This window comes from Agelaius phoeniceus, chromosome 3 (assembly GCF_051311805.1).
Source record: "Agelaius phoeniceus isolate bAgePho1 chromosome 3, bAgePho1.hap1, whole genome shotgun sequence".
NCBI classification, from domain to species: Eukaryota; Metazoa; Chordata; class Aves; order Passeriformes; family Icteridae; genus Agelaius; species Agelaius phoeniceus.
In genome coordinates, this window is record NC_135267.1 from 45,439,886 (window position 1) to 45,467,479 (window position 27,594).

Below are 27,594 nucleotides of genomic sequence, written 5' to 3' on the forward strand. Positions count from 1 at the left end.
AGGGACTGAAATCTGCAATCAAAAGCTCTGCTGAGCCTCCACTTTCCTTAAAACATTTCCCTCCTTGAGTAAAATCTTCACATCAGCAGCAGGGAATGCATCAGCTCCTTCATTGCTGAGAAGCACCAGCACAGCTGTGCATGGCTGTGATTTTGAGTTCTGATATGGAGGAGCTGATATGGAGCTGCTTGCTCAGCAGTAGAACTCCTGTTCCTGCTTAACCAGTTACATTTACCCCTGGCTTTAGCCCCCAGCCTCAAATCAGCATTGGGACACCCCGGGCTTGTGCACAGAGAGGGCCCACGGGGTGTAGGAGCAGAAGGAGGGGCAGCAGATCTTGGGTTTGTGCTCACAGCAGCTCCTGCTCTGTTGGATGAGTGGAACCTGATGTGTCTCAGAGACCCTCAGCAGCAAGGGGAGGGATGTGGGAGTATTCCTGTGGTGCAGGCTGGCTGCCCACGAGTGCAGGAATGGAAGGGAAAAATCACATTGGAAAGAATTGTTCATCCATACCAGTCTCACTCCCAACCTTGTCTGCACCTATGTGCTCTGCTGGCATCATGAGAACTCCAGGTGGGTCTAGCTAAATGCACTGAAGGGCATGAAATTGGTTATTCCCTTTCCTACTAATCCTCCTTCCCCTCCCAATGCCTCCACCACTGGCCTTCTTCAAAATCTCATGTCAGATTCTCAGGATCTCTGTAATCAAATAACACACCCAGCAATCAGTAAAAGTGTCCATGTACCTGTTGTACTGAACAGAGGCATCTGCCATGGTCTCTCTGGCAGCTGCCCATCCCCTGAGCAGCCCTGGGACCCCTGGGCATTCTGTTATTTGGATCCAAAAGCTGCCAGGCATCTTGGAAGCCAGATTTGCTTTCAAAAAAAAATCTGTGTTTCCAAAACAAAACTGCAGGATTTTGCTTTCTTTAATGTTGTTTGAAGTTCTCTTCTAATCCCACATGAAAATAACTCTGCAAATCCTAGCATAATTTCAAGGAAGTGGGGCTTCCCAGTCAGCTCTGGCATTGTCAGCCCTCTTTTACCTCCTTTCTGTTGTGCCTCCACTTGCTGAGACTTGGAGGCACCACTGTGCTGGTTTTAGGGAACACTGTGCCAGTTTTCCAGAAGAGCAAGAAGCAAGAGGACAAGGTCTTAACCTGAGCCAAAGTCCAGGAGTTTCCATATCCTTCTATGTAATAGCTTCCAGCAGCTTCCTTCTCTTCTTCCGTTAAAGATGGGCTCTCCTTGAGGTCTTCCCATGGAGGGGCTGCTTTGGGGCAGTAGCCCATGTGTCAGAGCCTTACAGGGTGCAGGATGATCCAGACCTACTGAAGCAATAACCCCCAGTTAGCCTGAAATGGTGCAGATAGCTACAGGCAAAATAAAAGTCTCTGTTTCCCTAACTGGAAACTGGAGGGAGAGCTGCTAATTCCAGTACTGATCAACTCTGCCACTAGACTGAGGGAAAAAATTAATATAATTGCTGTTAAGAGCTGGGGATTGCAGAAAGACTGGTGGGATAATCAGTAATCAGTGAGAGAGCAGTTGTACCATGGCCTGTTTCTCTTCCAACAGCGTAGGATGAATATTTCTCCATGCTGTGGGATGTAGAGGAGAACAAGAAACACAGGCAGTGCCTATAGAATGGGGACTCACTGTGTCTAGAAGAGGATTTGAGGGATTTAGGGGGATCATCTGTACCAGCTCTCAATGCAGTGTTGCAGCAAAAAGGACTGAGACTGCAGAACAGATGGGAAATCTGTGCTTTAGTCAAACACAAGCTGTTGGACACAACAGGAGGAGCTGGTTACATCTTATAATTCTGTGTCAAACAAGAAAGCAAATGAGATGTTCCAATGGAGTGTAAGTTTTTGATTTGCCAAGGGTCACACATGATATTTATCATAAAAAAAGAAATGTGAAGACGTCTGTTAAGCCCCGTGGCCAACATCCATCTTCTGAATCTTTCTCTCTCTTGAATGAGGAATATCAAACAGTTTTCATTGCTTTTCCTTTCTTTTCCCCCCTTAGATTGGAGTGGGCTGGCTGAGAAAGCTGTGGTTGTGAAAGGCTGCACCCAGCACTGGTATTGGGAAAGTTGCTTTTGAGCAGAAGTTCTGATTACAGCAAAACCTTGTCCTGCTCACTTTGCATTCAATCCTGCCTGCATCCTATAGCATGAACCTTCTGCAGATCCCACTGCAATGGGGTGGGATCTCTCTCATTCCAAAGGTTCTCCTGGTCCCTGCTATCATTGTCCTGGCTCTCATATAATTTGCTCTGCCTCCCTGCCCTGCAGCAACAGTGGGTCACCGGTGAAATGGGCTCAGAGCTTGGATTTGCTTTGGAAAAACATCCAGAAGGGGGAATGCTCCCAGCGTGCTGGCAGCACTTGTTAACTCAGTGTCAGAGCTGCTACACCAGGGACGTGGGAAGTGACATGCAGCTCATCTGGGAAGCTTGGCAGCACTTTCCCTGCAAGCAGCTCAGCTGTGCTCCTCAGGGAGGGAGGAGGAAGTGTCCTCATTTCCCCACATAGCATGAGGCACAGTGTGCTCCAGCATGTGTGCATGAGAGCTGTACCTTCACCTGGGATGGGACCAAGGGACATTTCCTTCCCTCTTACAGAGCCACGTCACAAGGGAGATTGTAGTAATACACAAGAGATCAAAGATGTTTTTCTGCTAGAGGGCTGGGAAGAGAAGGGTTATAAGATGCTTTCCCATCCAAGCCTTTGGGAACTCTGCTGGAATTGCAGAGAGCCTCTGTGTTCCTGCTGGCCAAGATGTGAGCTGCCTGGGAGGGACAGGAGCTGCTCCAGGGAGCAAAGCCATGGACAGGGATGCTAGCAGGTTCCTTGCAGTGTGAGATGGACCCTGGAGAGCAGCAGGGAAACCATGTGAGTCAGCAAATTCACCTTCTCAGTCATTGCTGTGCTCATGCTCCCAGCTCCTCCTTTCCACACCTTCTCACCCCCAGCTCTTCAGCACAAAGCCCGAGCCAATGTCACCACAAAAGCAAGGGCAGCCCAGAGAGCTGTGGCTCATCTCCCCGTGGGGAGGTCTCCATGCTGACCTGCTTCTGTAATCAAGGAAATTGCAGCCTCCTGATCAGGACCAAGGATGACATTCAGTCCTAGGAGAAGAGGGAGGAGTGAGTCTGGTTTCCCAGGGCTGCTCCCTGTAAGAGACCTGCTGAATGCTCAGTAGTTTTGTTACAGACCCCGTATAAGCAGATCTGCTCAATGACCAGGAGAGGCAGAGCTTGTATTCCCATTTCAAGGTGTCCAGTGCTGTTGTGTGAGTGTCATTCCTCAGTGTGGCCTTGGAAATGTAAAACTGGGCAGTGGTGAGGGGGGAAGCATGAGGAGTTCTTCCCCATTTCTCAGGGGAAGGGAGGTGTCTTCAGCCCAACAAGTCTAGGACTGAGATGAAGGGATGGAGGAAGGACAGTGGTACCAGCACATCTCCTGCTTGCTGCTCCCCAGAGAGTGCTGAGTATTCCATTGATCCATGTGCCAGGACAAGGTGGGGCAAGCCAGTTGGGCCACAGGTCCCTGAAGGACACTGTGCACAGCCAGGGCTGCAGCCATGCCCTGTGCCTGGGCACTAGGAATTCTGTGGCTCTGTCTGGGCCAGCTCCCAGCTCCCTGAGCATTCTGCCCTCCAGTATTGTCTTTCTCTCCCTCTATCACAGACATTTTTGGCATTACTGATGCTCATTCATTTTTAACACTGAATACACTTTTCCTGCCCAAAGCCTTCCCTAAATATCAGCTAATGAAGCTTCTGTGCTCCCCTCAGAGACTGGCATTGGCCATGATGATCTCTGTACCAGGGATTTGCCCAAGAGCATGAAACAGCTCAGCTCCAGAGCTGCTCTTGAGCCTGGAACTGGAGAGCCCCAGGGCTGTGCTCAGACAGGTGGGTGTGGAGCACCCCACCCCTTCCCCTGGGAGGGACACACACAAGTGGTGGGTTAGGTCTTCACCCAGGGTTAGGGGACAAAGGACTCATGGTCTCTATGGGCTAAGCTGCACACCCAAACTGCCACAGCAGGTGTAAAATCATATTGGGGTACAAATTCAAAGAGGAGAAACTTAGGTTGGATACAAGTAAGAAATTTTTTTCTGTGAGGGTGATGAGACACTGGAACAGGTTCCCCAGGGAGGTTGCGGATGCCCCAGCCCTGGAAGGGCTCAAGACAAGGTTGGATGGGACTTGGAGAAACCTGGTCTAGTGGGAGATCTCCCTGCCCATGGCAGAGGGTGGAATTAGATGATCTGTAAGGTCCTTTCCAGCCTCAAACCTCTGTGACACTGTGGTATACACTATGGAGGATAGGAAGTGTGGTCCTGCCTGTCTGTACCACGCCTGTCAGCTACAGCTGCAGAGGTGTTTTGTTCCCAGCAGAGACCATCCATCACCCAAATTAAGGCTCTGATCAGCAGTTCCTTGGTAAAGGATGGGTGTTATTAGCTCCAAAGCTTCTGTGTCTAAAGGGCAAAATAATTCACCAGCCTGCTCCTGTTCCCTTGGTGTGCCTGGCCCAGGGAGCATCCCAGAACCAGGAGCTATCTGCATCCCAGCACTAACAGCCTTCATCATCATCATCATCATCATCATTATTACTAATATTATTACTACTATGATGGTCTCCCCTGTGCCTGCCTGCAGTTTCCTAGAAAGGACAGGTCACTAAAGCAGTGAACAGCACACAGTACAAGCACAGCTGGAGGAGCTGGGAGAGCACTTCTGTGCAAATATGATTCCTATTTTCCAGACTGAAGCTTTGCTTCCAAGTGGCAGCTGGATCACACAAGACAAAACTAGGGAGCAGGAGCTGCTTTGATCTGCTGCATGGAACTGGAGCATCTCATCACTGGAACCCAGAGGTTCCACTGGAACCCAGGGATGGCTCAGCACAAAGGGATGCCTGTGCCTGCAGGCTGCTCTGCACATTTCCAGCCAAGCCCATTGAAGGATACCTCACTCTTTATGTCCAGTTGTTCCTTAATGTGTTTTCTTTCCTAGGTGGCATTTCAGGAAATGCATAAATGTCACCAGTGTGTTAAAGGAAAGACAGATGAAAAACAGTGAAAGGCCCATAAAAATTAAATGTATGTATGCCTCAGCCTCCCTCTTTTCCACTCACATTTTTCTTTCTTTTCATCTAGAGTGGAGCAGCTACAATAGGCACAAAACCAGCAGGAAGGAACTGGGCAGAGAGCAGGTGAGGAATGGGGCATGTCAAGTATTTTCCCTAAGCCCAGAAAGTCCATGGGTTAAGGTGGTAAAATGTGTCAGTGCCAGCATGACCCTGGTGTAAGGTGTGTTTAATCAGAGCAGCAGAGTCCTCTCCCCTCCAGGGCAGGGTGTGCATGGCCTGGCCATTCCTGCAGCCCCAGCCCCACACACCTCCTGCTCTCCCCCATGATCCCAAGGGACTGCATTCCCCAGCTCCATGTGTAACAAGGGGTTGCAGGGATGCTGGGTGTGTTTGTCATGGTTATCCAGGAGCAGGAATGCTGTAGCCATCACTCCCAGTGCTGTTCCACTGCTTTTCAGGTCAGTAGGGGCAAACCCACAAAGGATTGTGTACCAGGGCTTGGGCTGCTTAAAATCCTTCTGAATGGGATACTATAGAGCAATATCAGCTTTTAATGGTGCTTTTAATTATCACACAAGTTCTTCCAGTGCCTTGAGTCACACCAGTTATTTGGAGTGTCAGTGAGGGGACATATTCACAGGCACATATTGCCCAAACAATTTGTGAATGATCCACCCCTGGAAGTGTTCAAGGCCAGGCTGGATGGGGCTTGGAGCAACCTGGGCTAGTGGAAGGTGTCCCTGCCCATGCCAGGGGGTTGGAACTGGATGTTCTTTAAGGTCCCTTCCAACCCAAACCACCCTACAATTTACATAAATGGCACACATTGGGCTTTCCTGGGTGAGGCATATGTGGGCACTGCAGTACCAGGAGATGCTGCAATGGGGTTGTGCAGATCTGTGTGCTGGGTTGGCATGGCCAGGTTTTGGTTGGAGGAGAGCTACAGGAGTGGCTTCTGTGAGAAGCTGCCAGAAGCTTCCCCCATGTCCAGCAGAGCCAATCCCTGGCAGCTCCAGGATGGACCCACTGCTCGCCAAGGCCAGGCCAATTAGAAATAGTGGTAATGCCTCTGTGATAATTAGGAAGAAGAAAAAACTGTTATTGAGCAGGTGTAATTGCAGCCAGAGAAGAGCAGAGTGAGAATACGTGAGAGGAAGAGCTCTGCAGACACTGTGACACACCGCAGACACACTGACAGCTCTGCAGGTCACTGGAGAAGGAGGAGCAGGAGCTGCTCCAGGCACCACAGCTGGGGTTCCCCTGCAGCCCATGGAGATCCATGGGAGAGCAGAGCTCCACCTGCAGCCCATGGAGGAGCCCCCACTGCAGTAGGTGGATGCCTGGGAGGAGGCTGGGACCCTGTGGGAAGCCTGTGCTGGAGCAGGGTCCTGGCAGGGAGCTGTGGAGAAGAGAAGACAATGCTGGAGCAGGTTTCCTGGTAGGATTGTGACCCTGTGGGGCCCCACGATGGGGCAGCCTGTTCCTGAAGGACTGACCCCATGGAAGAGGGACCCACAGTGCAGCAGTCTGGGGAGAACTCTTGCCCATGGGATGGACTCATGCTAGAGAAGTTTCTGGAGGGAGGGCCCCAGGGTGCAGCAGGGGAGCGACTCCTGTCCCTGAGCAGTGGGAGAAGCCACGGGTGATGAACTGACCATAACCTCCCCTCCCTGTCTCCCTGAGATGCTGGGGGAGGAGGTAGAGCTGGGAAAGAGGGAGAGGTGGGGGGAATGTATTTTTAAGGTCTGATTTTGCTTCTCATTACCCTGCTCTGGTTTTGTTACTAATAAATGAAATTAATATCTCTAATTCAAGTCTGTTTTGCCCGTGATGATATGTGGTGAATGATCTCCCTCTGTCCTTATCTCCACCCATGAACCCTTTGTTACATTTTCTCTCCCTGTCCATCTGCAGAGGGGAAAGATAGAGAGGCTTTGATGAGTGCCTGGCATCCAACCAGCACCAACCCACTACACCCACAACCTTAGCTGGCTGTTTTTTGAAAATTAAACCCACAAACAAAATGTGCAGCAGATATTTAGTGTTCAGGTGATGTGTAATGATGCAGAGCTGTGTGTGTGCCTGGGGAAGTTAGAGGGGGGTCTGTAGCCCTGATGTCCTGGACCATATGTTACCCCAGATTTGCCAGGGAGGAGCAGCAGTGTGCAGAGATGGACACACTTAGAGGGCAATGTTTATTCCCTGAGACCTCATCTCACCCTGCAGTATTATGTTGGATAATCCCAGAGTGATAATGGGAGTGATTTTTGCTTCATCACCTTCTTTGCTTCAGCCTTGCTGGCAGGGGAGTGGTTATGTCACATCCTGACCTCAGCAAAGCAGGAAGATTTCTGTTCCCAGTCACAGCCATGGAAACAGTTTTCTAGGGTTTTTTTATTTATTTTATTTTCATCTCTTCAGCCCGGGGATGTTCTTACTGCAACGAGTCACTGGGTGCATATATAACAGACAATACTTGGCTAAATGCACCGGGGAGCACAAAGAAACACTAAAATGTACCAGAAATCAATATATTTACACTAGATTTCACTTCTGGTGGTTTCAAGCTGTTCATCAAGCCAAAGCTGTTCTTTCTACTTTGTACATGAGCATTTATAAAATCAACATGTACAGCCTACAAGCAAGTCTATTCTGTGTCCCCACAGTTTACTGCCTTCCTGGAATTACCCCTCTGTGAGTCCAGAACAGATGTCGACTTCAAACTTATAATAAATCCACCAACCGTCCAGCCTTGCATGCAGACATGGTGTAATTTTTTTTTTTGTTGTTTAAATTGGACAGAATACAAACAAAGGAAAGAATTTATTATCAACAACCAAAAAGGGAGAGAGTTTTTTCACACTCAAGCGTGTGAAAAGCCAGAAGGCAAAGCAGAGATGGGAATCTGGTGCCTTGGAAAGTGTGCAAGCAGTTTTATGTGTCAGTCATATTTTACTGTCTTGTCCACTGTGTCATGAATCTCTGCCTGTATCTGCATGTAAAAATGCCCCAGCCTAATTATTAGCTATTAATTATATGCTGGATTCAAGCGAGAATTACCATAATGTGCCACAGCATCCATAAATACGAGATCCAAGAGGGGCAGAATGGCCTTTTGTTTCCCTCTACAGAATTATATGCATGACCCAGTTTTTTTCTAATACTGCAGTGGCAGGAGAGACATAGCATTGTTTGTTCCACACAAAATGGGGAGGGGGGAAGGGCTCTGTTTTGAAATGTACAGTAAATAAATTCTTGCATTGCAGAATAAGACCGGAGAAAGGATGCTCGAGTCTCTTGCTCCAGCCAGCCACATTTGCAGAGACATCTCACAGTTAATTATAATACTACGTGCCTGAACAGTCTGAGGCCACTCTCAGAATCCAATTTTCATGTTAAATACCCCTTTGCTACATGCTGGGTCTCCTGTTTGTGATGCAGGTTGGCTAAACCTGCTGGTTTGGGTGGGGACTTGTGAGCCCCAGCCCCTGGTGCCTGCGGGGCTTGGGGTTCCCTGGGTGCCAATGGAAAAGAAGAGGGCTCAGTGCTTAGGCTTGGATGCCTGTGGGACACCAAAGCTGGGAGGTGCAAGTTCCTTACCCCCTAAACACCTCATTCTTCAAACTGTGTGGTCACTGGGATGAGCAATGAGAGAAAAGGCAGCCAGTTCTGGCTGGGAATGAAGATTTTGGGGGCTGAATTTTCACAGCTGAGAACCCTCCACCTTGATCCACAATTATAGGAGAAGAGGGAGGATCCAGTTTTCTTGGAGAAATTGCAGTGCTGGCCTAAGAGTGACCCAACAAAGGGAAAAGGACAATGCAGTGATTATCAACTTCCCCCAGGAGTCAAGGAGATAAATAAATACACCGTGAATTCTTAGACACAGTCCCAATGATGAGATAATGCACAGAGAATGCACAGCACAGAAACCTATTTCTGTCCTTAAGGAGAAAATCTGGGAAGAGCAGAGGAAAGGAAGGCAGTCCCAGAAGGGCACACAGCAGGGCCTGGGATGTGACCATGGCAGGAGAGCTGAGGAGGAGGAGGAGGTAGGAGAGGATTTTCCAGTTAACAACAGTGATAGTGAGGGGTGTTATTTTAATTCCCCACAACTGGAAATGAGACAGAATCCCAGTCCAGTGAATCCCTAGGATGCTGGGGACAACATTTCAGCTCAGATGAGCAAACAGTACATTCATCAGGCTCTGGCCGTGAGGAGCCAGCTGGGAACTGAAGAACAGTGATTTTGGGGAGAGCAATCACAAAGTGGCAGAATTAATCTTTCTCACAAACAGGGAGATGCAAGAGCAGGAGCAGAGGGAGTCTGGACCCAAACCAGGTGATTTTGGCACACATGGGGAAGCTGTGGATACCTCCTGAGGGAGAAGGAGAGCCAGCACAGCAGGGAAAGGCCTAAGGACACTGGGTGGTTTATCCTACCAGGAGGAAGGCAGACAACATGAACACTGAGCCCTACACCAGAGGCCCAGCTGCAAACCCAGGACAGAGGGAGGTGGAACTGTGGGAGGTCGTTGTGTATTTACATCAAAACCTGCCCCATTGTGAAACCACACAGCCTGAATGAGTTTCAGCTAGCACGAGTTGGAAACCGATAGGAGGATCTGTAAACACATCAGAAGAAAGAAGAAGGAGAGGAACAAAGGGATGACTTGGGAAAGGCCAGTGCTGTGTTCACAAAAAAGGTTCCTTATCATCAGCTGACTGTAATTACCAGTTAATCACACCAAGGGGTGGAGCAGAGAGAAATCATCCAGAGGTGGTTTAGGTGAGACAGAGGAGATGGAGTCACCACAAGCAGAGGATGATCCTGAGGGAGGTGAGCAGTGGAAGGAGTTGGGATGTTCTTCCCAGACACCCTAGGCTAGGAAATACCCTATGGAGCAGAAATCAGCAGGCACAATATCTCCCTTTAAAAAGCAAGATTTATACATCAGAGCCTAACTCCGAGTCTTGGAAAAGACCCAGAACAAATTATTAAACAAACAGCTGATACAAAGCCAGAGGAGATATAGACATCGGAATAAGAAGAGAAGATAAATTTGTCAAAAATAAATTGCCCAAACCAGAGTAATGTTCAACTCTGCTTCCCTCTTGGGCAGCTGAAATGTGCCATGATTTAAGCCAAGCTTTTGAGATAGTCCCATCTGACATTTTACCAATTTTCTTAAATTAAGGAAATACGAGAAAGTGAATTTAGGGACAATTTAATAAAATACAGCTGGAGTCACTGCAGATAATTTTCAGTCACACAAGGAGGAGATTTTGAGCAGGGTGTTCCTGGATCAGGCATAAAGGTGATCCTATTCAGCCTTTTAATTTACTGACTCAAGCCATGGCCCAGGGAATGCTTTTCTAAAATATGCAGGTTGTGCTGGATATCAAGCACCTGGGAGGACTGGATGAGAATTCAAAACTACCTGGAAAAAATTGGAGAAAAAGCCTGACTTGAATCAGTGGAAATCCAGTAAATAACAATACAAACTATGGCTCTGACAGGAGCATATCAAACACACAGTACCCACAGGGGAGCTCTTATCCAGTGACAGTACAGCAGAAATGGAAGGGGAATGGCAATTCACAAAGGATGGGGGTGAGAAATCTGCAGTTGGGAAAACACCAGCAGAAGCAAATCTCCTTTCTGGATGCAATACTGGAGTGCTGTGTGTAAGCCAGAGGAGGTAATTGCTCAGCTTGCCTCCATGCTGATAAGGTCTCAGCTGGACCAAGTCTCCTATTTAGGGCACGCTTTGGCAAAGATGTTAATTAATTAAAAAAGATTAAGATACGAAAAAAGTAGAAAGGTTGGAGGATTTAACTTTGTTTTGCCAGGAAGGAGAAGCTGTGATAAAAAGCTCCTGGATACAGCCAATTCTTACAAAGAGCAGATATTCAAGTGTTGCAAGAGGCAATCACATTAAATTGCATCAGGGCAGGAGCTCCATCCCTGTTAACCTTTTATCTGCCTTTTTCTGTCCCTTGTCCCCCAGCACACCCTCTTTGGGTGCAGGGATCTGAGCAGTACATGGGGCTCACTGGCCACACTGGGGCTGAACACAGCAACAGGGGGTACCTGGCGCCCCACTCTCCATCTCCCTCACCTGTGTCCCCTCCTGCCTGTTCCTGGGCTCTGGCAGGGACGTCTTGGCTGGACTGCCTCACCCAGACACACAGATCTGAGCACTGCTGAGCACAGAAGCAGGGAAAGGCAGCCATGGCTCTGCAGCAAATGCAGCAGGACAGGGGTCTGGACCTGGATGGTCCAGTTCAGGCATCAGATAATGTGTGTGTGTGGCCACCCCTGGAGTGGATCTTCCAGCCCCTGCCTCAGCCCCTTGGACTCTAATGTGGGCTCGAGCTGTTGGATACGCATCAGTTGAAAATAAACCCAGCAATAATTAAAACACTGTGCAGCGCTTTTCCCTTTGGGGAGCCGGGGGGAGGGAGGGGGAAATCTGTTTGTATTTTTGGCCTGGTTTTCCTCATTTTCTGCCACAGAAAACAATTCTTCTTAATGATGACTGTTCCACATTCCCGCTCGTGTTCCCTGCCTTTGTTAATGTGAAGATTTAAATGCACCATTTAATGCCAACATGGGCCAATGAACTCATGGCTGCACTCGCTCTCCCAGGCTGCCAGGAGGATGCACGATTCTATGACAGGCAATTAAAAATCCCATTATGGGACTAAGGAATAAAAAGTAGATGATGTATTAAAACAAGGAACATGTTTAATTTATAAATCCAAGTTATTGCATGCTGTGAAGTGCTAGGGAGAGAAATGAATAAAGAAAGGACTTTGTAGAGCTGCTCGCTATTAAGTATTATAAACAGCAATAGATGTCTGGCTGTCAGAGCCTCCTGGCAGCTCTGCATGCCAGGCAGACCTCTGCCTCCCCTTCCCCCAGGGCAACTAATTTCTTCTATTTCCAAATCCAATAAGAATTTTTGCTGCATTAGCCAAAAAAACTCATAGCAGCAGCATCAGGGAGTGTGACGCGAGCAACCTGGCCTAGGGGATGTGATCTAAAGTGGAATTGCACAATTGCTCTATTAAAATTCAGCCACAGTAATTAAAATTTGATAATAAAGACCTGCTCAGCACCTTGAAGCTGCAGGGATGAATTTCTCAGGCATGTGCCTGTCCCTGCTGCGCCCAGTGTGGTGGTCCCAGGATTGCTCTCCTGGATGTCTGGCTGGGAGAGTGGGCTGCCAGGGGCTCCCACATTTAATTTCTGGAGGGAAAGGGAGAGGTGTATCACATAGATTATACAAATAATTGCATTGATGGCCTCATCTTTCCAAGAAGGATCAATGATCAATGCAGCAGGGTGGAGTCCTGGTGTAAACCCCCCCGCCAAGGATGGCTGTTGGGTCAGATTGAGATCCTGAAGTACCTGAGCCCAATTCTCCCTCCAGATGGGAAGGCTGAGGCTTCTCCACGCTCCCTTCACATATCCTGCAGTTATCCTCTGAAGAGAAATGCTTCTGGCCACAGCAGCTCTGGGGACAGAGGGATCCTACAGGGGACACTAGCCTGGGATGACCCAGCAGCCTGATCAGAGGAAATCCCAGAGAGAAGTCAGGGAGACAGATAAGGGGAGGGCAAAAACATCCAGCAAGACATCTCGGATCCACAGGGAGGGCTGGGAGAGGAAACGGCCCATTAGCAGCGTCTGGGGGAATCAAAGAGCCATTGTGCACCGGGCTCTGCATGCAGCTTTCTCAGCGTGTTTGCACCTCCTTGGGGACACTGCTCCAGCCTCTCACCTCCTTACGTCAATGCATTTCCCAGCAGATTTCCCCATCTGTTTATCGTCTCTGGTGGTGAAGGGTCTCATGGGGAGCTCTGCCTGCTCTGCATCTGCTCTTGTGACAGGCTCCATTCTGTCTGCAAGAGATGAATGAGCAGCCCTGGGGCGGGGAAGTCCTGGGAATAAATACTCTGGTCTAGGGAAGGGACCTTTCTATGGTGAGGGTGAGACCCTGCACTGCTGCTGTGGTGAGCTGGAGAAGAATGGGAGCCAAGGGGGTCTTTGTCTTCATCCCCAGAAAAGCAATGACGTGTTCCTACATGTCTCACTTCACATGAATGATGGAATGGTTTGGGTTGGAAGAACCTCTAAAGATCATCTTGTTCCAACCTCTCTGCCATGGGCAGGGATGCCACCCACCGGACCAGATTGCTCCAAGCCCCAAACAACCTGGCCCTGAACATTTCCAGGGATCTACAGCTTCTCTGGCCAATTTGTGATAGTACCTCACCACCCTTTGAGTAAAGAATTTCTTCCTAACATCTAGACTAAAACTCTTGTCTCTTAGTATTCCCCTCTGTCCTATCAGTATCTACTCGTGTAAGAAGCTGCTCTCCCTCTTTTTTATAAGCTCTCTTCAATTACTGGGAAGCTCTCTAAGGTCATCCCATAGCCTTCTCTTCTCCAGGCTGATCCACCCCAACTCTCCCAGTCTGTCTGCAAAGGAGAGGGGCTCCAGCCCTTTGAGCTTCTCTGTGGTCTCCTCTAGACCTGTTCCAAAAACTCCATGTCTTTCTTGTTCTGAGGACCCCAAATCTGGACACAGCAGTCCAGATGGGGTCTCACAAGGGCCTGTAAGGATCCTGCTCTCCCTGGATATTCCTCAGGGAAGAACATTATCCTGCCTTGTCTCCACCAAGGCAATGCCCATCTCCTGACACACTCATTGGCCAAAGGACACACACGGCAGAGGAAGGTGATTAACAAATCCCAGACCAAAACACCAAACTGTCTGAGAGTGGGCTCCAGGGGGACCTGGGCACAAGGGGAAACAACCAGCAAGAAGAAGTCCAAATGATGCAAAGCTCAGCTCCTGCAATGCACAAATGCCCGACTCAGAAGGGCTGTGTAAACAGAACGTGTGTGGAGGAACATCTCACCCAGGCAGCCAAAGGGACTCCCAAAGCCAGGAAGGACACATTTCCCCTTCCCTCCTTTCTGTACCATGCCACTGGAGGACACAGAAGCCCCTAACTCCTGAGGGTTTTGCAATGACATACTGGTGTGAAAAGCCCTGTGTTCCCCAAGTCCCCACCTCGGCACTGGGTGGTTCTGATTCCTGGTTATATCACTGACCCATATTCCTGCCTGAGCTTCCAGCCATCACAACATCCCAAAGAAGCAGATTTTCCCCTCTAAGGTGTGGGTATGGTCTGCTAGAAGGGACTTTCCAAACCATTACAAAGTGAAAGTCCCTGTGACTTGGGAAAGTCCACAAGAGCTTGCTGCCTCCTCACTCTCTTTGACTTGATACTGCAAGGATATTCATGGACTTCATCCAGGGCAAATACCAAGTCCAGTGTTTGGGAAGGAATAACCCCCAGGCTACAACACAGGCTGGGGGTGACTGGTGGAGGAGCAGCTGTGCAGAAAGGGCATTGAGTCAGCAATGCATCATCACAGCAAAGAAGGCAAACAGGCCCTTGGGCTGCATTAGGCAGAGCATTGCCAGCAGGTAGAGGAAGGCAACTCCTTCCCTCTGCTCAGCCCTGCTGACACCATGACTGGATATTGCAACAGCCTCCAGTACAAGAGAGATGGAGACACATGGGAAAGAGCCCAGGGAAAGGCCATCAGGACATTCAGAGCTCACACAGCCCTGTGGGATCACACAGCCTGGGAGGGGAGGCTGAGCATGAAGGGCTGGAGAAGAGAAGCTCTGGGGTACCTGCAAGGAGGATATGGAGATGATGAACTCAAGCTGTACACAGAGGTGCACAAGGGGAACTCAACAGACACTGGACATAAGCTGAAGCCAGGGAGGTTCAGACTGGATATGAGAAAAAGTGTTCCCACTATCAGGAGGGCAGTTCAGCACCGATACAGGGTGCCCAGAAAGGCTGTGCTGCCTCCAGCCTTGGAGGTTTCTAAAAACCAACTCACTAAAGCCCAAGCAACCTGGTCTGACCCCAGAGCTGGCAGGATGAAGAGGTTGGGCTGGAGACCTCCTGCAGTCCCTTCCCTGACATGAGCCCTCCTGTCATCCTACAGTGCCCAAGGCCACCCCATGCCCAAGACACACAGTGCATCTGTGGCTCAGCAGTGCCAAATGCTGGCTTTCCTCTCTAGGAACAGCACTGGTGACTGCATCTCCTCCCCTGCTGGGGGACCTCCACCAAACCCACAGCTACCAGATGGCCAAAAGCTGCCTCCCCCAGCACTAGCAGGGAGAGGGGGAGCAGGGAGCCTCCCGGCGCTCTCCCAGGCATCCCTAACCACAGCACATTGTTCTGGGCATCACACAATAACCCCAGACAGAGCAGGGCGTCGTGGGAGTGTGGGATCCACAGTCACGTCCAGGAACAAAGCCCTGCGGGAGGGCAGGGGGCTGAGTGCCTGCTGTGGGGTGCAGGAGGGAAGAGGAGGGCAGCTCTCCTTCCTCTGTCCAAGTCAGAATTTGATTATCCAAACCCAGCAATCGTAAACGTCCCCCACTCATCTGGTAACAATAAGGAGCCAGGGAACAGCTTGTCCTCGCCTGGCACTGTGCCACTGACCGGGCCATGCAGCCAGAGCCACCTCCCCAGGCCCCTGATCCTCACCCCTGATCTCTGCAGACACCTGCAAAGGTTGCAGCAAGGTGGAGTCAGCCTCTTCTCCCAGGGAGCTAATGAGGATTAGCCTCAAGCTGCACCAGGGGAGGTTCAGGTTGGACATCAGGAGGAAATTCTTCACGGAAAGGGTTGTTAAACATTGCAATGGATTGCCCAGGGAGGCAGTGGAGTCACTGTCCCTGGAGATGTTTAAGGAAAGATGGGACATGGCACTGAGTGCGTGGTCTGGTTGACAAGGTGGTGTTTGGGTTGGACTCGATGATCTCAGAGGTCTTTTCCAACCCACTGATTCTGGGAGTCTGAGTCACTCCTCTTCCACTCCTGCTTGCACACAAGGTGAGCCTGGTGTGATGGAAACCGAAGGTCTACAAGTTCAAACTCCTCTCACTCCATGACCTTTAGAACTGGGCCCAGCGCCACCAGTATCAGAAATTGTGCATAAAAAATGGCTGCCCGTGGGTTTTCACTCTATTGAGTGAGTCTTATTCTGAGAGAGGACAATATGGGGCTCCTGCTAAGGGCATCACTGATGGGTAGTGGCTAGTGGGGATGGATGGGTGGATGGATGGATGGATGGATGAGTAGCTGATGCCTGGGAGAAATGCACAGTATGCAGCTTGTAACCAGTGAACTGGCACAGTGGGAGGCTGCAGGATGAAGGCAGTAGCCAGTTTTCCTAGGGGCCATGGAAAAGCAAAGAGAAAGGGAAAGATGAACACGCCTCTGTGTACTTTGGATGGGGTTGCTGTTTGTTGTTACATTATCTGCTTTCCTGTTTCCCTTGCCTCTCTTCCCTCCAGTGGAGCACTGTTTGGTTAAGTTTCTTTGGTCACAACTGGGGAAGGATAGCTGGGGAGGGAAGCAGGGGGAGGATGGCTGAGGCATGGTGTGAGGGAAGGGGTGCAGAGGCAGATGTGAAAGCCTTGTAGGGCAGGAAAGTCCCTTGAGTATCCAGGCTGGTTTGACTAAATTTTCCAATGTTTTTGGCTAGAAATTAGTGACATGTTTGTGAGGACCCTTAAAAATTAAGGGTTCCTTAATTGCTCTCTTGTGCTGCCAAGAAAGGTTACATTTATTACAGAATTACCTCGGTTGCAGCATCCAGAATTTTGAGGGATGTGTCCTGGCTCATTTTCAAGGACAGTTTGCTCCACAGACACTTCAGGACTTGAAGAGGTTTCCAAAGGTGAAATGGAAAAAACTGTGCTAAGAGCAGGAATGTGGTAGCTACATGTCCAGCCCTCTGCTACCTCTAACCAGGCTTATCCCATAGCTGTGGCACTGGGGTCCCACCATCCCAGTGCCACCAGCCAGCAAGTGCCCTGCAGTGATGGGGCAGGGCTCAGGGTGAAAGGAGCTGCAAGCAAGGCCTGGTGCAGCCACAGTGCTCCCAAGGCACTTCCCAGCCATGACCATGTCACAGCAGTCATTCCCAAACTGCTGCTGGGGTTCCCAAAGTGAGGTCCCAGGAACCTCTCAGCAGCCCTGCCCAGTTCCCTCAGGCTCAGGCCTTTAACCCCAGTTGTCACTGTAGCCCCAAATGGCATCTCTGCTTGTCCTCTGACCTGAGGTGACCTTGTAACCAGCTCTGCTGCAGCATTTGTACCCACACTGATTATCTTCCACCCACAGGCTGCCTGGAACCATCCCTCACCCCCACCCTATCACTCTTGCATCAGCTTTGGTGTTGCGCAGCCTCCACACACCCAGACTACTAATCTGGCACAAAAATAACTGAGTGGAAAAAGGGAACAGGTTTCTGCTAAGTCAGGGCCGAGTTACCCAGCACAAGAGCTAAGATAAAGGGAGGATGGGCTGGAAGCCTGGAGCTGCACGAGAAAGGACAGGAGTGAGATCTCTCTGCTGGCAAGCTCCTAGGCTGGTTCAAGCTGATGTGTTTAAACCATGGATCAAAGTGATTTGAGCTCAGGGTGTGGGACTTATCCCTCCTTCTCCCTCACATCCAGCTGGAGTTTAACTGGTGGCAAACAGAGCAGAAACAATCACAGAGAGGGTCTGACAAGCTGCTAAGGGAACAGAAAAACTGCCCGGTTCATGGGAAGGACCTGGAGGCTGGTGAGATGGGAGGGATGTGTCCTTCCCAGGAGCTGGCCTGTGAACTCCTCACTGCTTCACACATCCAGCCCTGTTATTCTTTCCAGCAAGAGTCCCCACTAAGGATCCTCTCTGCCAAAGTCATTTAGCACCGGGGCTAATTCTCAGTTTCCTGGAGGAGGATTTGCAGGCAGTTAAAATGTGTGAAGGCAGGAGAGTGCCAGACTGCAGGGAGCTTCCTACAGACTCCTCTTGCCTCCTAAACTGGTGTGTAATGCAAGGCTGGAGCTCTCCTGCTGGAAAACTTGCTCCCTGAGTTTTCATCTCCACTGAAAGCTTATCATGGCATAACCAGCTCCTTGTACAACCCACTGGGTTACTCTAACCAGTGTAAAGTATTAACTATAAAGGACTATAAATTAGTCCTTAAGCTCTGCTTATGTGATGATTAAATGGCCTGAAGTGATTTAAATCTGCCAAGCTTGGGCGAGGCTTTTAAAGAGTTGTGCTGGATGCAGGAGCCCAGGGGAGATGAGAACACCTCGCTACCTCCAGGTCACCTTGCCCTGCTCCCCTCGGAGCTGAGGACACCCAGGCACTGCCTGGGGCCCGGCAGCTGCTCCAGGCACATTTCCCGCCGCAGAACAGGCTGGGAACACCCAGCGCTGCCAGGACTGAGGCTGCACAAATCCCGGTGACTCAGAGACCCGGCGTGTTCCCAGGCTCCGTCACCTACCCACGCTGAGGCTGACCCGTCACTGATTTCCCCGATGGTTTCCTCTGTGCCATATGGGACTTCAGCCTCATATTTCTCCCTGCTACTTGCCTCCTGAGCTATCCCCATCCAGGGTCTCCTCCATCCCCCTGCCCCACCCCCCCAGTCATCTTCACGGATGCAGGGGAGGCTTTGCCTTCCTCCCTGTGCTGTCACCCGATACCCTTGGGAGCCTCTGGAAGGCTCTGGGATCTCGGTTTTGGGAGGCACTAATCCACATGGAGGCAGCCCTTGCCTCTTTTCAAGGACACTTGAGTTTAATGTGTGCTTTTATCGCCTGGTCAGACACTATTTTAAGCTCTTTGCATGTCTTTGTTGTCACCCTTAACTGCCCTGAATAACTCAGTATCCAATATACATCAAATAGTGTGAGCAGGGACAGTAGCGCCCCATGTGAGCTACTTCTCACCCCGACCATCCTCCCCCCATGAACATCACTACCTGATTAAACTGTGGCTAAGATTATCTGTGACCACTCAGCAATGAGATCCGCTCTGCTGGGGGCAGCTGGGCTGCTGGGCATGGTCACTTGGGAAGTGACATTCTCCTGGGGCTCCAAATGAAACCCCAAGGCTGCAGAGCCAGCTTGAGCAGAGAGAGCAGTGTGCTGTGCTCAGTGCAATGAAGCCTGTTGGGTCAGAGATGGTGGGAGTTATTTGCTGGTTCCCCTCTGTACCAGGGGGATGTAGGCTGGATTAGGCAGTGGCTGCCCGTGCCACTCCAATGGCCCTGCAGGTGACACAGGCACAAAGCTGGCAGGATCACGTGTGCTGGGTAATCTGACACAGAGGGGATCTTGCATCCACAGCTGACATGGATAACAGATTGCCAGGGGGGGTTGCTTGCTATCTGTATTTGATGTTGAACGTGCAAGAGTGCACAGTCCTTCCTGGAAAGCAACTGGCTTTGGGAAGCTCATACTGAGCTTTGCAGGGCTCTCTGAAAGCTCTGCAAACCATCCCATCTCTTGTCACCTCCCTGTCCCACTTAGGTCATGCTGCTCACAGAGGAGCAAGACAACACGTGATCATCTGCTTAGCATGAGGCTCTGAGCTCTGCTGCCAGTGCTCTGCTCATGGCTAAAACACTTAATCCACTGCTTCACTTCCTCCAGTGTAAACCCAGGGACATTGCAAGGCTTTCAGGTTCATCCATAAAAATGCTCATCATTTTTCATTTCAGCTTCATGACCATCAAGATACCCCAGCTGAGAGCAAGGCTTGGCTTTGTTAGGCACTGTTCAAGCCTCAGCCCCAGAGCACTTGCCCCAAGGAGAAGGAAGGGGATGAGGAAGAGAGGAGGGAGGTGAATGAGGGCACTGGAGGAGGTGCCCCGAGTCCCAGTGCTTCTGCTGAGGTTAATAAGAGCATTCTGGCTTCTGTATCCAGACCTCACTCTGCAGCTGAGCCAAAGAACCTCCTGCAAAACAAGACTCCAAAGGGATAAAACCCCAAAACAAGAAGCTTCAAATGCATCTATTATTTTAACTTGGAGAGGTGCAGATGTGACTGCTGGGCTTGTTCCACATGCACCAAACCAGGCGGGCAGGCAGCTGTGGCTTTCAGTCAGATAAAAGTTGTCCTGCTTGACAGCACTTGCATGACTTGGGGGTCAGGAAGGAAACTTCTTCACATCAAGTCACTGACCTGGGAAGGATGTGAGATGTCAGCCTTGTGAGCCTCACCCCCTGATCTCACCAGGGGAGAAGATGCAGGGCCACCTGCGCTTCACCTGCAGCCTCACCTCTGTTTATCTCTGTTTATCCCACCTGCTGTTTATCTCACAGCCCTGGGCACAGGGCTAAGGTGCTGCTCATGCACTTAGCCTGGCCATCAAATGCTCCTTCTCCTTTCTTAAAGTCCTCTGGGAAAACAGGCTCTCCAGCTGTGCACACACCATTTCCAGAAGAGAGATCAGCTCCGGTGTGATGGCAACGAAACCTCCACCCAACAGTGCCATGCTTCACTCCCCATCTGCCATCCCTGGCTCCCTGGTGCCTGGCCCTGAAATCCCATGGGGTTCTTGAGGAGGAAAACCCATCAGTGATAATACACCTGGCTTGAAATGGCTGTGCTTTTGTATATATGTGCGTGTGTATATCTATATATTCCTGCTGGGAACATCTGCTCTTGGTAGACATTTCCCTTCCCAGCTTCCTGGAGATCATAGGGAGGGTCAAAGGGGTGAGAACGCCCACCCAAACTCTCCCTTCCCTCACCCAGGGAAGTCTATGGGCTTTGTTGATTTAACTTCCCAATTCATGTTAATGCAAGTTGTAATTGTGGTTTCTATATGAACTGGAGTCACAAATTTTCCCATGCAGCAGCTACTTTCCCATAACAACAACACCAACACAGAAATGTTCTGTTTCTATGGGAGATGTGGAAGCAATGGTCCATGTACAGAGAATGAGGCAGTCTGAAAGGAAATTATGTCTGCCCCATTAGCCTGGTGTCTTCTAGTGCAAGTAGGGATGAGAAATCACTTCCTGGAATGTTTCTGGTTTCTACAGGGGGAAATAAGTGATGGTGCCCCATCCTCAGAAGGGTTCCAGGCCTGGCTGGATAGGGTCCTGAGCAATCTGGTCTAGCGGAAGCTGTTCCTGCCCATGGCAGGGGGTTGGAAGGAGATGATTTTTAAGGTCCTCTCCAACCCAAACTATTCTGTGATTCCACAGTTCTGTGGCATATTCTTCAAAATTTCCCAAATAACTTCTCTTGGCAAGACAATTCCTCCCATTTCCTGAATAGGCTTGAATAAGCCTCAGGTGAGTAAGCAGGAGCACTGGCTTTCCTCACAAGAGAAGAGACCTTGCTGTTGGAGAGATGATAATTTTTGGTGGCAAACGATGTCAGTGGATGCCTACTCAGACTCCTACCACCAGCTTAGCAAAGACCCAGCACTCTTTGGTCAACATGAGCAGTGAGTTTCACCTACTCTGATTAAAAAAGCCCTCCTTGTTTTTCAAAGTTACCAGTTCACTGACCTGGGTGTATTTGCATGACTCACGGGGTGGCACAAGGGGGAAAAAGGAACCGAATGCAGGGAGGCGAGGAGGAACTTCTTGAGCTGCTGCTGCTTCCAACAAAAACACTTCACACGAAACTCCGGCCTCAGCCACCTGTTCCCTATTTTCCTCTCCAAGAGTGACAAAAGTAGAGAAGCAGCAAGCTGGTCACTAATAAGTAATTTACATCTCAGCCAGTATGAACCAGTCCAGGCAGCGTGACTGGGGTTTGTCATTGCAAGGGCTCTGAGGGGGGGAGGGACGGGGGATTTGCAGATCAGCCCATGCATTTTTGGATAATCTCTGGACTGCCTTTAGGTTCTGTATAAATAATAATAATTAAAAGCGGATGTAACTAATTGGAATCCATTCCAAAGCAGTAACATGATCCATCTTATTGCCAATCCCCTGAGTCACCCTGTCCTCCAGATGATTATTTTTCTGCTTTTCCCTAATACAATCTGAACGCTGCCCTTCACAGTGCTGATGGACCCAGCATGGGTTGCTGCTGTTGGGGCATTTCAAACCCTTTTCCAGCCCAGACACAACCAGGCCACTTAGTCCTGCACCAAGAGTTGCCTTGTTTTTCATCAGAGAGCTACACATTCTTAAAATTTAAATTCACTCCACCATCCACAAGCCTGGTGTTAACCCAGTTGTGTTATTGCCTATTATTTGCCCAATTTATTTTGAATTAAAAGCAGTGATGGGCATCCTATTGCTTTTGAAGAACTTTGCTGTGTCTTGGTTTGCATTTTGATCTCTGTTTGGGATGAGGCTCCCCTTTGTTGACCTCCTGGGAAGAGCATGTTGTTCCCGGGTTTGGGGGCCCCGAGGGAAGGCAAAGCCCAAAGCAGGGCTCTGCAGCACTTGCACAGCAGCACAGCCAGCTGTGGGGGAACATCTTCTCCCTGCACATGTGACACACTCGCTCTTATTCCCCCTGGGAACAGCAGTCCTGCCATCGCCACCCCAGCTCTGGGAGGGAAGCTCTCCTGACTCATTCCCAGGCTCCCAAGGGTCATTACTCCTCTCCAGCTCCCTTCCAGCATTAGAGATGGAGAAAGTGTGGGGAGAAAAACTCCACTTTGTCTGGGAGAGGAGCCTTCTAGCTGGACTCAAAATTCCCTGGAATCAGAATGAGGCTTCTTGTGAGCTTCAGAAGGGCTTGGATGGAATCCACGCCTCTTTAGAGCAAGAGCACCACATTTCCCCCTACCCTCCCCCTTTTTAGATGGGATTTTATAAATTCTGTGCTGTTTCCTTTGGCATGGCACTGAAACCCTCCCTTAGTTCATCTGCCTTTAGGGCATCTCCAGAAGGTGACTGCTGGTCACCAGGATTTCTGCAGGCCCTGGAAATCAGGTGTTTGAGTGTTTTTCCTCAAAAGATAACCAGAAATGTGGAGACTCATAAATAGTCTTGATTTGCAGAGCTCATAAACCTTGAAGGCCCTGATCAGCCATACCTGCGGGTGCCCTGGTCTCCTGGTCAGACTTTGGAACAACGCTGAAGTCTCACTTCAGTTCCCATTTCCTGAAAGGACCGTGGACACAGGTTGCATCCTTTCCAGTCCTGACTCTGGCCCCATCTCCTGTTTCCCCTGATGCCCTGATGTCCCCAGGGACAAACCTGGATCTGTTTCCATCACTTGCCACAGCTGTTAATGGACACTGTGACCATTGACTGTGACACTCGGATGCTGCAAGATGGGCAGTGAGGGCACTGTCTATGCTGTGGCCACCCTCAGCATCCAGCTAATCCTCCTCCATGGAGGGATGGGTCTGTTCCCTGATAGGAACAGGAACATTCCATCACAGGGAATGTGGTAGGTACGTGTTCATAGAGTCATGGAATGTTTTAGGTTGGAATGGACATTTAAAGGCTGTCTAGTTCCAACCCCCATTCCACCGGCAGGGATGCCACCCGCCAGACCAGGCTGCTCAGAGACCTGTCCCAGCTGGCCTAGGGATGAGGGATGAGGCAGGGATGGGGCTTCTCATCTTCTCCGGACAACCTGTGCCAGTGCTCACCACCCCTTTCGTGAAAAAAATTCTTCCCTGTACGTCTGACATTGGACAACACGAAAAACAAAACAAGCAGAAGTCCCCCCGGAGATTTCACGGTGCCGAACACCCACACCCCGCTGTGATTCCTCCGCGCCCGCTACCCCGGCACGGCTGAGCCCCACCCCGACCCAAAGCACGGGGGGAAGCGGAGCGGCCGCTGTCCCCCGGCCGGGGCGGGCGATGGGGACCGGGCGCTGTCCCCGCGCTGTCCCCGCGCTGTCCCCGCGCTGTCCCCGCGCTGTCCCCGCGCTGTCCCCGCGCCGCGGGAGGGCGCCCTGGCGCGCGGGCGGGTGACGCCACCGCCGGGCCCCGCCCCGCGCTGTCCCCGCGCGCCGCCCCCACGTGCGCGCCGCCCCCGCGGCAGAGCGCGCGCGGCGGCCCCGCAGCAGGGCAGGGCAGGGCAGGGCAGGTGGGAGCGCGGCTGGGCCCCCGCCCCGCCCGGCCCGGCCCGGCCCCGGCCTCGGCCCCGGCTCGGCCCCGGGCCCGGCCCGGCCCCCGCCATGGGCGCCCGGCCGCCGCCGGCCCCGCGCCCCGCCGCCTGAGGCAGCGCGGCCGCACGGGCAGCGCCTCGCCCGCAGCCCCGGCACCATGGGGGCCGCCGCGGCGAGCCGGAGCTCCGCCGGGTTCGCCGGCATCCTCGCGGTGAGTGTGCGGAGCGCGGGGATCCGTCCGTGCCTGCGCCGCCCGCGCAGCATCCGCGTGTCCGCGGCGTGGGTGGGGATGTGCTGCAGTGCGGGGCTGCCCGCCCGCGCCTCCTGCCCCGCCCGGGGCAGCTTGGCAGCAGGGGAGGGTGTTCGGGTGTCCTGCTGACCCCGCTCCGCGTGTCGGGGGCCGTGCGGGGCTCCGCTGCGCCCTCCCCGGGGCTGCTGCCCGCCCCAGCCTCGGCTCCCGGCAGGGGACGCCGGCTGGGTGCGATATTCCCTGCGATATCCATCCTCCCCATCCCTACGTTAGCGCAGGCGGCGGCATCCCCCAGCCGGGGCTGTGCCGCACAGCCGGAGCTGAGCGAATCCTTGCTCCGCTCTCTGCGCTGCTCCGGGAGCTCGGCACTGGAGAGGGATCCATCCGTCCATCCATCCGTCCATCCATCCGTTCGTCCCTCCCCTCCGCAGCCGCTTTTCTTGCCACCCTTTGGACAGGCAGTAAAACTCCCCGCTGCGAATGGCAGGCGGCTGCCCTGGCTTATCGCGGAAATGTTTTCCGGCAGCTTTATCTCCCCTTTTACCTTCCCAGGTAGGGCACTTCCCAGTCAGCGCTTTAGGGCTGCATCCCGTCTCTTTGGGGAGAGACAGTAATTCGGTGTGTCAGGCAGACGCCGCAGCTGCTGCGGCTGGGTTGTGTAACCGAGGAGAGCACTTGCTCTTGAACTCAAGGTGGATCTGAGCAAGCTGGCGCTGGCTCGACAGGAATCCGAGTAAACAACAAATAATCTGAAGCTGGAAGGGCATTAGCCGGGAAGCAGCCTTTGGAGGCGGAGGGGAACTTGGAGCTGTGGCGGAGCAGACGGGGTCCGTGCTCGGTGCTGGCTGGGCGCTCCCCAGTGCTGGATTCCCGCTGGGAGAAGCGAGCCGGGAGAAGCCTGTGCTGCTGCACGTCTGGAAGATGAGATGCTGGTGGGGAGTTTGAGATATGCGGCTCCAGCTGGGATCCTGGAGGTCAGTTGGGAATGGTGGGTGTAGAGGGAAGAGGTGGAAAAAAAGGTGCGGGGAAATACAACAGCAATTTTGGGGCATGAAGCAAGACTCTGAGAAATACACATGTATGTTACTTGTGTGTGTGAGTGTGTTCTCACTCTTGTGTGTGGGATTATACAAGCAAGCAAGGCAAAATTCCCCATGTACTTGTGAGCTTGGGTTTTCATCTGATACCTTCAACATTTGTTGGGCATCTCCCTTTGGTCACGCAAGGAGTTTGTGTCTTTCCAGCCTGAAGGAAGTATGTTCAAGGGAAGTATGTTCAAACAGATAGCTTGTGGCTCTTTTACCAGCGCAGCAGTCCGAAATCTGCCTGGCTGCTGGGTTTTGGAGCAGTAGCAGCTTGGCAGCAGTTGTGTGAGGCTGTGATTTCATTTGCTTGGTGGATTTTTTGGGACCCCACTGACTGCTGCAAGGTAGTTTCCACCATCTCCCCTACTACCCTTGCCTGGAAACAGAACAACATCACCTTACTCCAGCTTGGGGCTTTTGGAAAGCTGGGGGATTTCATCTGTTTGGAGTAGAACTGTGGCTGGCAGGGATGCTTCCGAGCTCTGGTCCGTGCTGGCTGCAGGGCTGGCTGCTGGGTTTTTCTTCATGGGGACCAGATGTTGTGGTGCTGCTGTTCTGGCTAGCTCCACTCCCTGTCTCACTCTTGAGATGGGTAAAGGAACTGCTGAGCAGTGAGTCCCAGACTCTCATTTCACAAACCCCAAACCAGCTGAAATAGCTGGTCATGTTGCAAGAAGCAGAAATTTGCCTTACTCTTCATTACTCTCCTTACAGGCAACTTTTTTGGGACTGAGTAATTTGATCCTTTTTACAGTGATCAGGGCAGGACGTTTTCTGTCTGCCAAGTTACGGTAAAACTTCCAGACCAGTTTATTTGTCTTCCTGGTGTTTTTATGTGTTTATTTCTTTTACTTTAAAGTTGCACTTTCCCAGTAGTGTTGGCGAAGGGTGCAGCTGACCTCTGGGAAGGGCGGCAGTCAGTGCAGCTCATCCCCAGCCTGTGCCAAGGCAATGCCACAGAGCCAGCTGCCATTCCTACCAAATTCTGCTGGTTTTGCTTGGAAACCATTCCCAGAGTATCAGTTTAGCGCTCTTGGTCCCTGCTCACTTGCCATTCTCTGCTCCTGCTCTTCGCTACCAGTATCAAGTGCCCTGTGTTTAGCTGCAGTTTGTGTTTTGGGTTTTTTTAATTTTAATTTTTTAAAATTTTTACTTTTGTTTTAGGTTTATTTCTGTGTTCCCACAAGTCTGGCAGCAGGGCAGCACTGTACAGAACCTGAGATTATGACAGTCTCAGTGTTGCAGCATTTTAGGACACAAATTCCAGGACAGCAAGTTGATTCACCAACTTGCTGCTGGTGTATTGACTCACTGTGCAGGTTTGGGTCCCTGAAGGAGAGCCTGTATTCATCAAATCGTAGAATGGCTTTGGGTTGGAAGGGACCTTAAAGATCATCTAGTTCCAGCACCCCTGCCATGGGCAGAAATGCCAACCACTGGACCAGGTTTCTGAAGTGTTTGCAGCTGCATCCTCTGTGCACACACCAAGGCAGCTTGTGGCCCCTGAGAGCAGTTTCCTGTGCAGATTGCCCATCACGACTCCCTGCAGCACAGTTACTGAAAAAGGGTGATGGGAGCACAGCACAGAGGCACCCTCTGAGGTGGAGTCATCAGGCTGGGTGGGGCTGAGGTGGGTCATGCCCGCACTAGCTGTGGGGTGCTGCTGCCTCCAGGGTTTGTTTGCAGCTGAATGTGGAGGTCCCTTTGTCTGAGTGTTTCCTGATGTGGCGAGGTCAGAATGATGGTGTCCCCCAGCCTGATCTGATTTCCTCACACCTTAAAGCCTTCATGTGCTGAAATTGGTGAAGGTGGCTGGGAGGTCCCTTTGCCTGTGTGGTACAGGGTGTTGGTGCTGAGCTGGGGATGCTCTTCAGGCTTGTGGCCACCCTGTCCTGCTTCACCCTTTTGGAAAGGGACCCCACTCCATTTAAAACCCTTCTTTGTTCCTGCATTGGGCATGGAGAGCACTCCTGAAACTGCTGAAACCAAGTGTGCTCTTTAGTGTTGTCTTGCACCCATTCTGTTTTTTCTGTGTTTCTTTGTTACCCTGTGCACTTCCTTTGGTATCAGAGTAATGAAATGGAGTGCAGTTGCTCAGCAGAGCTCACTTCATTACTTAGTTGCTTTTTCCACTGGAACTGGGAGTGTTAGCCAGAAAGGTCCAGATCTGTGTGCTGCTGGGCAGCCCTGAGGGTGAGAGAC

At 51.3% G+C, this 27,594-nt stretch overlaps 1 protein-coding gene across 5 annotated transcripts in view; it reads left to right on the forward strand.

Moving 5' to 3' along the window:
* Nucleotides 1–23,924: 23,924 nt before the first annotated feature.
* TNFRSF21 (TNF receptor superfamily member 21) overlaps nucleotides 23,925–27,594 on the forward strand; it is a 37,299-nt gene continuing 33,629 nt past the window's right edge. The window contains exon 1 of one of the 5 annotated variants that reach the window (XM_054630311.2): nucleotides 23,925–24,268. In XM_054630311.2, the coding sequence (XP_054486286.2) occupies nucleotides 24,215–24,268 (54 nt within the window). In that variant the 5' untranslated portion in view covers nucleotides 23,925–24,214. Of the gene's footprint in view, nucleotides 24,269–24,428; nucleotides 24,860–24,907; nucleotides 25,282–27,594 lie in introns of those variants that run through there. The other 4 variants (XM_077175162.1, XM_077175160.1, XM_077175159.1 and 1 more) reach the window with 4 other exon arrangements.